Source organism: Xenopus laevis, chromosome 6L, assembly GCF_017654675.1.
Source record: "Xenopus laevis strain J_2021 chromosome 6L, Xenopus_laevis_v10.1, whole genome shotgun sequence".
Classification (NCBI taxonomy): Eukaryota; Metazoa; Chordata; class Amphibia; order Anura; family Pipidae; genus Xenopus; species Xenopus laevis.
Window position 1 is genome coordinate 110,877,728 of NC_054381.1, and position 12,354 is coordinate 110,890,081.

General features: G+C 39.7%; 1 protein-coding gene across 2 annotated transcripts; it reads right to left on the reverse strand.

Moving 5' to 3' along the window:
- Window positions 1-5,242: 5,242 nt before the first annotated feature.
- On the reverse strand, window positions 5,243-12,343 carry eloc.L (elongin C L homeolog). Of its 2 annotated transcripts, none has more exon segments than NM_001086659.1 (4): window positions 5,243-6,239; window positions 6,969-7,112; window positions 9,871-9,930; window positions 12,282-12,343. In NM_001086659.1, coding segments are annotated over 3 exon segments (339 nt in total). In that variant the 5' UTR covers window positions 9,875-9,930; window positions 12,282-12,343; the 3' UTR covers window positions 5,243-6,048.
- Between the last annotated feature and the right edge of the window lie 11 nt (window positions 12,344-12,354).

The following is a 12,354-nucleotide window of genomic DNA, read 5'->3' on the forward strand; positions in this document are numbered from 1 at the left end:
AATGGTTGGTGCTCACTGCAGGGATATCTCTTATCACTAATATGTGAAAAAAGTTGTCATATTAAGACACACCCTTAAATCCATATGCCTCCTCTTCCCCTTGGATAACACAGTACCCCAAGCACATGATTAAACACCTTAGGGGCCCTGACAGGCAGAGCAGGGCACACACAGGGAGCATAGGGAAGGCAGAGTACGACACACACAGGGAGAATAGGGAAGGCAGAACAGAGCATGAGACAGGGAAACCTATCAGGACTCTGAGATGTACTACATACAGTGACACAGTGCTGGTGCCCCATTAGCATTTTGAATAAAGTGTGAACAGATGAACAATGTGGGCAATTTCAGTCTGGGTCTCAGGTGGAACAGTACAGGCCTTTAGGATATAAACAATAGAGGTGTCACAAGTGTGAACAACGCAGGAGGATGTCGTGTGTACAATACAGGGGATTAGTCTGAATTTGAGGTTTAAACAATGCAGGGGCCAGTTAATCTCTGTAGTGATACCTTTTAAATTTTACATATGGTAAGAAGACACAGCAGGTAGGTGGGGGGGCACACAAGGGGGGTTGCGGTCTTAAATATATTGATAATGGGTTGAGTGCAGAGGACTCTTGTATTTGTCTATATGTATTTTGTGGTCACAGCCTCATTGCACCCCTGCTTAATGGTTTTGAAAATTAGTGGTGAGCAAAACTTTTCCTTGTTTGTGAAAGTCTTTTCTTGCCCTAATATGCCAAGCCTGTGTCTCCCAATGCATGTTGGGTAATGTAGTTTTTGCTTAACAATTTGCAACTGGCAAGTTTAATGTAAGGCTACAATACCCAGCATGCAATGGTACTGACTTTTGTAGAAGTCAGGAGTTACCAGATTTTGGGCTCTGTACCCCAGTCTCCCATCCCTCTTAAAGGATAATTCAACCCTGTAATAAAAAAACCCATACCCCCCCACCCCATGTAACCCCCCCTCCCTCCAGCCTAACTGCCCCCCAGGGAAATGCCCCATACTTTATACTTACCCCTCGGTGTAGATTCAGGCATTGGAGTTCCAAGTAGCCATCTTCCTGGTCTTCGGTAAGCTGACTGGGAGATTGGCATGACGGCACATTCGCTGCTGAAGCAATTTGCCGGCTTGCGACAACTGCACATGCGCCAAAATGGATGGAAATTGCAGATCTCCCAGTCAGCTTACCAAAGACCAGGAAGTCTATTAAAACATATTGTGGGATTGTCCAAAATGAATGTTCCCAAGCTTTGAAATTATCTAAATGATTTTTCTCCAATTTAACTAGACAGGAGAGGGAAGCGATTGAGTCCCTGCGGAATGACAGTGAGGTCATCATACGGCCTGCGGATAAAGGGAGCTCAATAGTTTTACTGGATAGGACATATTATAGAGAATACATTTTAGAACAGCTGTCAGATAACAAGGTATATGAGAGGTTGACTCGGGATCCACGTAACCGTTTTAAATCTAAACTTGATACGTTGTTGGTGACAGCTAAACATGCTGGATCAGCAAAACTTGCTTTAATTTTTTGGAGGTTGAATTCCCACGGTGCCCCATTATATACACGCTGCCCAAGGTACACAAAAACCTGGTGACTTCACCAGGCAGGCCGATTATTTCGGCCCGGGGGTCTCTATTCTTGAATGCAGTATATTTGGATAGTTTTTTACAGCCCCTCTGTGCAACTATGTGATCATACATTGCTGACACTTCATCGTTACTTGAATTGTTGAAACAGGTTGAGACATTACCTGAGGAAACTGTATTCCTAACAATAGATGTATGTAGTCTCTATACGATTATCCTGATAGAGGAGGGGATACCGGCATGCAAAAAAACATTGATTGAAGGACATATAGGTAACCCACCAGCTGAATTTTTATGTTCCCTACTGGAGCTGGTTCTAACCTGTAATTATTTTCATTTCGAACAGACATTCTTCCTACAAAAAACTGGGACAGCAATGGGCTCTAATGTGGCCCCCTCATTTGGATGCATTTGAAAACCAACACATCTACCCAAAATATGGGAAACGATAATTACTGTATCGTCGATTCATCAATGATATTTTAATGATATGGCGAGGGGGCCACAGTGATGCTCTGGAATTTGTGTCTGATCTCAATGCCTTATCTACTCCAGTTAAATTTACAGCTGTGTGCCATAAGGACACTATAGACTTTTTAGATGTAAGATTATTCCGCACCCCAGGGGGAGTAAGTTCAACATTGTTTCGTAAAGATACAGACAGAAACACGGTATTACATGCCCACAGTTTTCACCCTCCTGCTGTATTAAAGTCTATCCCTTATACACAGTTTTTGAGAGTGTTCAGGGTTAACACTGAGGTGACTATGGCAAACCAGCAAGCGCTTGAGATGTGAGATCGTTTTCTGATGAGAGGTTATTCGTCTAAATTTTTGGACTGTGAATTGGAGAGATCCTCTAGGACATGCAGATCGGAACGGGAAGTGAAAATTGACAAAGAATCAAGGGAGAACCTGACATTTGTGTCCAACTTTACTCCCGTGAGTCGACATGTAAATAGGATTGTTAAACAACATTGGCCTATATTACAACTTGACTCTAACTTACCCTTTACTAAAATGTCACCGCCAAGATGTGCATATCGGAGGGGTCAGTCCCTGAAGTACTTATTGGTGAAAACCGACCTGCAGACTAAGATGTCGAATACCTGGCTATCAACCGGTAAACCTGAATGTTTCTGCTGTGGAGGGTGTAAAACCTGTGGATGCCTTGTGACAGGAGGGACTTTTCCCCATCCACACAATTGGAAGAGATCTGAAATCCGCCACAGACTGACGTGCATATCAGATTATGTGGTATATTGCATAGTGTGCCCATTTGGCATGTATTATTGGGGAAGTGTGGAACCCCCTTCCGTATTCGGATGAACAATCATAGATCCTCAATACGGCTGGCACTATCCTCAGGTAAAACCAATATCCCCCTGGTTAGACATTTTCTGGCATATAAACATCCTTTACCGTCTTTGAGAGCAGTAATAATAGAGCACATTACCCCATTATTGAGAGGTGGGGATAGAGATAAACTTTTATTGCAGAGGGAGGCCAAGTGGATTCGGGTCTTGAACATAATAGCCCCTAAAGGGTTTTGTTTCCTATGACTCTGGATATTACTGAATTGTGTTGCAAAGTAAAGTATATGACCCCATAATGGGGTGGAATACTCAAAAATGGACAGAGATGGATGCAATATTACTCCATCGGGATGACAGGGAGCTCTCCTATCATGTGCTATTCACCTTTTGAGAAATGATGCAGAGGACGAACTGTAAGAGCGAGAGAGACGTCTCTTGGATATTATTTTGAAGATCCCATGGTGGTTGTTGAATATTACAGACTTATAAATCTATAAACTGAAGTACATATACCTTCCTGATGAAGTTTTTATGTGGATTATTTTTAATATGTATTAGTTTATATACCCCGATCCTCTATGGCAGTTTGTGCGTAATCACATTTGAGTAATACACATTGGGTCACAATGGTGGTTACATATACGTTTTTACATTGTATAAATATTTCAATGGTGGAGGGTCATGGGCACGCGACCTCGGACATGACTATACACTAATTCTGGTAGCACCGGGCTTAACACATGGAATTTTATGGATATCACGGTTAGGGATTATTTAGAGATGGGTTCCAGGTATTATTGATCTTATATTTATATGGTACATTTTTAATATGGTTATTAAGATATAACTATTTGGGAGTCCGAGCATGACCACTGGCTGTAGAAAGAGAGAAATCCCTTTGAATATTTAGATCGTATGGAGTATTTGAGTTACATTTGTATTTGGGTTTTGAGTTATAGTTCTACTCCTAATTAGACATGAATGTGGCATACTGAGTTGCTGTTATTTCAATGATACCTATAAGGATTCCATCTGTCAATTTTTATTATGTAACATGCTTTTATTCATTTATGATGTGTAGGTGAATGTTCTATAAAAGAACTGGATGACATGGAGCTATAGCACATACACTGAATTAATGAGCTATCAGATGGTAACACACAGTGATTGGTGTAAGGTGAAATAAATGGGTGTTTCACTTCAGGTGCACTTACCTGATGACAATTCCTTGAGAATCGAAATGCATCGTAGTAATCATGGTTTAATAAAGTTCTTCTGCCGTGAGTGCTTTCGCTAAGGACACTGCATAATTGTTGGTAAGCACCCGCCCAAAGACGGATGGAACGTTGAGTGCCGATGGAACACTATATATATATATATATATATATATATATATATATATATAAAATTGTTGAAAACACCTGCATTTTGTGAAAAAATCGAATTATTTTTATTGTGTAGATGTATCCAACGTTTCGGCCCACATTGGGGCCTTTTTCAAGGATAGCTGTGTACAAAGATCAGTGCATTTTATACCCATACATCCCCATTCCAAATTTAGCACCCAAGATGACATCATGCATTCCTAAGGATATAAATATACAGGTATGGGACCTATTATCCCGAATGCTCGGGACCTGGGGTTTTCCGGATAACGGATCTTTCCGTAATTCGTGTCTTCATGCCTTAAGTCACTAGAAATTAATTTAAACATTAAATAAACCCAATAGGCTGGTTGTGCATCCAATAAGGATTAATTGTATCTTAGTTGGGATCAAGTCCAAGGTACTGTTTTATTATTACGGAGAAAAAGAAAATCATTTTTAAAAATTTGGACTATTTGGATAAAATGGAGTCTATGGGAGACAGCCATTCTGTAATTTGGAGCTTTCTGGATATCGGGTTTCCGGATAAGGGATCCTATACCTGTATATGTAATTGATATTTTCAAGCGGTTACATGTTACATGTGTTATCACTAGATGGCAGTGTTGTAGTATATCCCTTATGTGTTTTAGCTTGAAAACAGGCCATGTAGGCAAATTCCTTTAAATGATATATACGGTAATGGCAGAATGTTCCTACAAACTTTTAGGGACACCCTTTTAGATGCTGGTGGTCATAGAAAATAATGATATTTTCTATGAAGAATTGTGACTTTAGCCTAAAAGTAGAGTACACCTCTCAAAAAAATCCTTGGAAAAAAACACAATGCTGCAGACTTCACTCAAAAGCATGGCTTATTATTTATCCCATAAAATGGGAGGAAAAATCTGTCTTTTACATTTTCAATATTTAGCTATTACAAATACTAGAAATTATACTTTTATTAAAATATTCAGCAGATTTAATGTTTTAGCCACTTTTTTTCTCCAGACAAATTCAGTAACATACAATTACATACATACGATTACATGAAAACAAGTAAAGGACTACAATGCAAAGTGACTTCCTGGTTAATCGACCAGCCCGCGCTTATGGGCAGATTTATCAACGGTCGATTATCGAATTCATGCAAATTTTTTTCACTCTAATAAATTTGAATATACTCACAACTCAAATGGGAAGCTATTTAAGAAAAAATTTGAACATCTCATATTTGATTGAATAGGAACAATCCTTAATTGGATTTGTTTTCCCTCCCAAAAAAACTCTAACTCAGGAAAGCCATTGACCTGTACATGAATTCGGCAGGTTTTTAGGTGGCAATATTAGCACTGTTTCCATGGTTGAGGTGTGAGGAATATACATTCAAGAAGGGGGATTAAAATTTGTGTGTGAATTTTGACACCAAAAAAAAAAAAAAAAAATAGAAAATTTGAATTTAATATTCGACTCTTAATAAATCTGCCCCAGTCTTAAAGCAATGAAAAGGAAAAATATCTAAAGCACTCAGTTAACATCATATTTTCAGAATGGTTTATTAAGAACAGCATGAGGGGAAAAAAATATTAGCAACAAGCAGGTCACTTCATGCCGGCTGCTTTGCTAAGGAAGGGTGTGGTACTTTAACAATATACATATACAATACACTGCTTGGAAAAATGGAAACATGCGAAATAGGAAAAAAAAAAATAGGTATTTAAATATAAAAGAATCCATTTAACATTATTGATTTTCCATAATTTATTTTATTTAACAGTCTAGGAAGTTTGCCGCCATCAGCAGTTCCAGCGCGATCTCTGGCGCAATGGGAAATTCTGGGATTTCTGTGGAGCTGTTTGTGTAACGAACCTTGTAGGTAAAATACATGCAGACTTTAGATAGAACATGGGAGGGAATCTCTCGGAAATTCACTTCATTGGTTTCATTTTCAGCAAACTGTCCTGTAAAGACAATACACACGTGTCCCGTGGTTAGTGGTCAGTTTGATTTTCAAACAATATTTAAATTCAGAGATTTTACCCAATTACTTTTTTTACCTTCCCTTTTCCATTCTAAACACTTATAGGAAATATTCTTTAAATAATGTTTCAAATGGAAATGGAGCAGACAGGTCTCTTCACAAGACTCACAAAATCAAAACTGAAGTTCCACATTCTATTGGATACAAATAATATAGCAGATAGGTTGTTTTGTGCCCAGCAGCTAATATCTGCTGTGGAGGAAAAGCAAACACTAAAAACAGCTTATTGTGACATTTGCCATTATTTGAAATACTTTTAGGATTGCCCATTAAGGAGGAACCCCAGAACTAGCCAGTAGTAGAGCAGAGCAGCAATGAAGATCCATATCCCCATCCAAAAAAAAAAACCTTCCAAAAAACAGCTACTTTTTTTTCTGCTCAAGCACAGCATCCGTTTGCTGTCCATGTTTTCCCATAGGCCTGTGCTACTATGCTATTGAGTACCATGCCACCGCATTCTTTCCTTTCCTGGGATCTTTGTTGCAGCCCTAAGATGGCACATTTTGTGAATGGAGGAGGTGCACCAACCTCCAGGTCTTTGGTAAACAATTCTTATCACTTGCGAGTTAAAAATATGACATACCCCAATGATTAACCCTTTTCTTCTTTAAAATGTTGGGGGTAAAAATTAGAAAACAAGCTTCCATACCTGGACCACTTAACATGGCCTTTATTGTTCCTGATGTCAAAGCATGTTCCCTTTTAACAATAAATTCATGGCCATCAGATGAAATCAGTTTTACGTACATGGCATCAGGACCCTCACAGCCACCATATGTTTTCTCTTCACCATCTGTAAAGAACAGAGCACATCATTATGCATAAATGACCTTTGTTTATTCAATATAAGAGGTGGTGGTTAGTGCTGTAATGTAATCTATAGTGCATAGGGCACTGCACCCGCCTGGCTTAGGGGAGGCTTAGTATAGAGTATAGTAAACTAGACGTTTAAAGGGGACCGGTCACCCAAAAAAATGATTCAAAATAATATTTTATAACATTAGTCAAGCAATATGAACTTAAATCACACAATACAAATGATTTGAATTTTGTTTCCTTCAGTCTGGGAATTCATAATAATACCAAGCAGGCAGGAGCCATTTTGTTGGCACTGTTATTAAAGCTGGCCATAGACGCAAAGATCCGATCGTACAAATCCTCGATTCGTACGATTTTCAGACCGTATGTGGAGAGTCCCGACATTTTTAGTCCCACAGAGATCAGTCGTTTGGTCAATCAGACAGGTTAAAAGATTTCTGTCGGTTGCCGATTATTTCTCTGCATGTATTGCCGATCCTACGATTTTCAGTGGGAGACTGTCACCAGCTTTGTCGGACATAACTTTCCTATGATTGCTGTGGGGGCAGAACATTGTCTGATCTGTTCTTTTAGTACTTTATTTGATCTGAATAGTAAGTGGCAGGTCGGGAGATGGGGAAGTCCAATCATTCGAGGATTTGAACGATCGGATCTTTGCATCTATGGCCAGCTTAAGGCAAGCCTTGTAGCATCTCAGAATCTTGTTTGTGCACCAGAATGGGGGACCTGATGTCCATCCCCATACACTGGCTACACAATTAATCAGTGAAGAGAACGGGGGAATGTGGGGAGAGCAGTGACATCTAGGAAGTGCTGAATGGAAATTGAAAGTAATTGCCTGCCCCGCCTCTAAGCCCAAGGCATAGAGTTGTGGCAGGCAATATTTGATTGACAGCTGAGATTTTTAAATGAGCTTACAACAGTTACAAATACTTTAATAAAAAATAGAAATCGGATTTCATGTTTAATTTGAAAAGGACTTTTATTATACAGATTTGTGTGTCTGAGTGACAGGTCCACTTTAAAGGAGGGTTCATTGGGTTACTGGTCCTGCAAAGAACTACAACAATCCTAATCCATAAAGGGCAACTGTCACCTGAAATGGTTTCCCACCACCAGAGGTGGGGGCTAATAGAGCCATACCAAAGCTCTCATCCAGTGCGGGTAGCTCAACTCTGGTGCAGGCTTTTTTTATTTTATTTTTTACATTTTTGTTTTCCCCAACAGGAGTGTGGGCTCTATTAGCCTGCACCTCTGGTGGGGGAAACAAATTCAGGTGAAAGGTGCCGTTTAAAACCTAACTCGTCATTAATCATCATTGAGTGCTGGGATCCCAGTCTTGATTCCAGCTAGGTCACTATTTGTATGTTCTCTCTGTGCTTTGTGTGAGTTTCTCTGGGTACTTTGGTTTTCTCCCAAACAAAATCATATTGTAAGGTGTTTACTTGTTTGTGTAAGGGGCCTGCGGGAGAAATATGGCCTTCCATGCTGCTCCTTAGGAAACCCTGCAATGAGCAGACCTTACCATATAGCCGGCTTTAGGTCCAGTGGGGAAAGTAGTATATAGATTATTAAATATTTCCGTTAAAGGGAAACTGTCATGGAAATTTTTTTTTTCAAAACATCAGTCAATAGTGCTACTGAAATCCGTTTGTCAAAAGAGCAAAATAATTCATTTTGAAAACTGACATGAGTCTAGATATACTATTTTCTAATTTCTAACTTTTATTCATGAATTGCTGATGCTTTATTTTTAATTGTTTGATACCATGAACTCACTTTAAAATTATAACTACAGCACTAGCACCTTATTTAATTCATATCAGAACCATGAACTTTTAGATTATTCATCAATTGTGTGCAGATAAATTTTATTGCGGGTCACATCACCTGATTTATAGCACTTGAGCACCTTAATATTTTTAATTATTGATATATAACACAATCGATTGAAATACCATTAATTGTATGTTGGTGCTAAATTGGTTGAGAACTAAGCATATGTTTCTAATAGCACTACGCACTTATATAATTAGATCTCAATTAATTTTAGTAAGGTAGTGTGGGGTTTTACTGCTTTTTCTTGTTTTTAGTACCCCTATTCTGGTTTATATACCTCTACACAGCCTGAAATTAGGTAATACAAGTGAGTGAACATTAATTACAAGTGAACTATATTTTTGTTTGTGATCTAGATATATTGTCAGTTTCCCAGCTGCCCCCAGTCATGTGACTTATGCTCTGATAAAGTTCAGTCACTCTACTGCTGTACTGCAAATTGGAGCGATTTTAATCCCCTTCCTTCTGCCCCCCCCTCAGCAGCCTAACAACAGAACAATGGCAAGGTAACCAGATAGCAACTCCCCAACATAAGATAACAGCTCCCTGGTAGACATAAGAACACCACTCAATAGTAAAATACAGGTCCCACTGCAACACATTCAGTTACATTAAGTAGGGGAAACGACAGCCTGCCAGAAAGCAGTTCCAATCTAAAGTGCTGGCTCATTCTGAAAGCACATGATCAGGCAAAATGACCTGAGATGGCTGCCTACACACCAATATTACAACTAAAAAAAATACACTTGCTGGTTCAGGAATTCAATTTTATATTGTAGAGTAAATTATTTCCAGTGTAATTTAGAAATAAAAACTACATCATAAAAATCATGACAGAATCCCTTTAAGCAAATGGTGGTTCTATATATTATAATAAAAGGATAATAACATACCCATGGTTGTGGCTTAACGTCGTCTCGTTACACAAATATAAAAAAAATTAAGTGATGATTCTGGAAAGAGAAAATATATTTTTATTAGTACAAGCATAACTTAAAAAGTTTAGGATCTTAGTTGTTTCAAAAAATAGAAAAACATTTCTTATGCCCAGTGCATAGGAGGCCGCTTTCTAGATTTTTTGCATGAATTTTTCTGCAAATCTGCAGAGTTTGCCTATGGTTGTAGCCACATGAATGAGTGCCAGCTGAGACCCTTGTGCTATGGAAAGATGCAGATGGCATTTTTCTAGCTGCCTTCACTGGTTGCCGATACTGTAAGGAAATTAAGCAAGCTAACTTACCTGGTGGAGGAGCCCCTTAGTGTCTGACACATTTAAAACAAACACTTAGGGTACCTAACACCCATGCACTGACTCCCTCACTAGAGCTGTGGACTGATGCAGACTGCTTTCTGGCTGGGGCAAAGCATAATAACACAGACAGTAGCATAACCAGGCAGACCTTTTTATGGATCTTCAGCTGGATTTTTACATAGTAGTGTTGATGGTTGATCCCAATGTTATTAATAGGGAAAAAGATAAATATATAGGAAGGTCTGTATTTTTTTCCAAAAAAGGTGGCAACCCTAACAGTATGATTGAGCTCAGCAGGGGTATCACAGCTGATAAAAGTTCTGGGCAAAAGGCTTAATCAGACAGCTGTCAGCATCAGAATGGCTAGCTCCACCAGATAATAGCCTGTGCTAGTCTGCAGTTCTAAAGTTAAGGCCTTAGCTAGGGTGGTGGGATTTGCATGACTGGTACACTTTAAGGCCATAACAAAATATCACACACTGTAAGCTGTAACCTGTGTCCAGGAGGGGTAACAATCTATAAAAGTGCAGACAGTTCTTGCTAGGGCCCAATAGGCAGATTCCATCTATCAAGTGTTAACCGAGACACTCATTCAGAAGCACTGACTGGCAGGGCTTCCCCAGCAACATTGAGGCATCAGTGGTAAAACTCTAAACAGCCAATCAGCACTGGTCAGAGGGATGAGTGAAATAATATGTTACACACTACAAGATCGACTTAGGAAAACCTGTGCTTAGTTGCACAAGGGCCACACTGGCAACTGCAGCCAATCAGCTCTCATCAGTATAATGTTTCTATGAATAACTCATAGGTTAAACAAGACATGGCAGTGCATTGTGCTTAGCAATACCATGCAGGTCTGGACTGAGATTCAAAACAGGCCCTGGGATTTCAAGTAGACAGAGGCCCAAATAATGTCTATGGCATCTTAAAGCAGCCCCCCTGTCATTTGCAAGGATAAACAGATCATCAGCCCCAGCCTGCTGCCATGCATCAACAAGTGACTCATTTCTTCTTTGTTTCATCCCCATAAAGGGCAGCATTCAAAATGTAGCACCCTGCCCTCAAACTATCCCTTTAAAGGGATTGTTCACCTATAAATTAACTTTCAATATGATGTCAATTTGCAATTGGATTTCGTGTTTTATTATTTGTGGTTTTTGAGTTATTTAGCTTTTTATTCAGCAGCTCTCCACAGTTTCAGCAGTCTGGCTGCTACGCTCCAAATTACCCTAGCAACCATGCACTGATTTGAATAAGAGACTGGAATATGAACAGGAGAGAGGCCTGAATAGAAAGACAAATAATAAAAAGTAGCAATAACAATACATTTGTAGCCTTACAAAGTATTTTGTTTTTAGATGGGGTCAGCGACCCCCATTGAAAGCTGTTAAGTGTTAGCAGAAAAGGGCAAGTAATTAAAAAAAAAAAAAGAAATAATGAAGACCAATTGAAAAGTTGCTTAAAATGAGCCATTCTAGAACATACTAAAAGTTAACCACCCCTTTAACTATAAGTCAGAAGGTCTTTTGTACAGAGCTGGGCTTAGCGAATAGGCGGCCCTTACAATGGGGGGATACTGGGGCCTCACCTGAGAGGCCAATAAATATTATACACATAATAAAAGTCTACAAATCTCCAGGTGCTGATGAATTACAGCCTGTGTCAGTGGGAGCCGAGAGGTGCAGGGTAACAATTGCTGCTGAAGCTGAACATCCCCAATACACAGTATAAGTGTTACTATTATACACAGCTTTCCACTAGAATCCCACCGAGTAAATGCCATTTGTGCCCAAGCCGGACACAGGCCTCGCTTTCGTGCACTACTTCCGGATATACTGCGTGTAAGGAAGGGATGTAATTATGTCACGTATTGTCCCACCGGCCTATTGCTGTAGCTTCATTAAACTCCCGGCACCCTCGACAGAATTTACTGCAGGGAGTTCCAGCTAAGAAATATTTTGCCACTCCAAAATAGACACCCCCTTCCCCAGCGGAACCCCAGCTCTCATATGTGCCCTTAATCCCTGCGTAACCAGCCCAGTCCCTCACCGGCCGCAGATAGAGGCTCCTTCCGCGGCCCCAACACTCCCGGCGCTTATTGGCTTTCGATTACACACGCCTT

Bases quoted from the DNA above. Each gene is read 5' to 3' on its own strand.
- eloc.L (XM_041565273.1), bottom strand. The intron at 6,240-6,968 runs GTATGGAAGCTT...TTGTCTTTACAG, and splicing joins GGCCATGTTAAGTGGTCCAG to GACAGTTTGCTGAAAATGAA.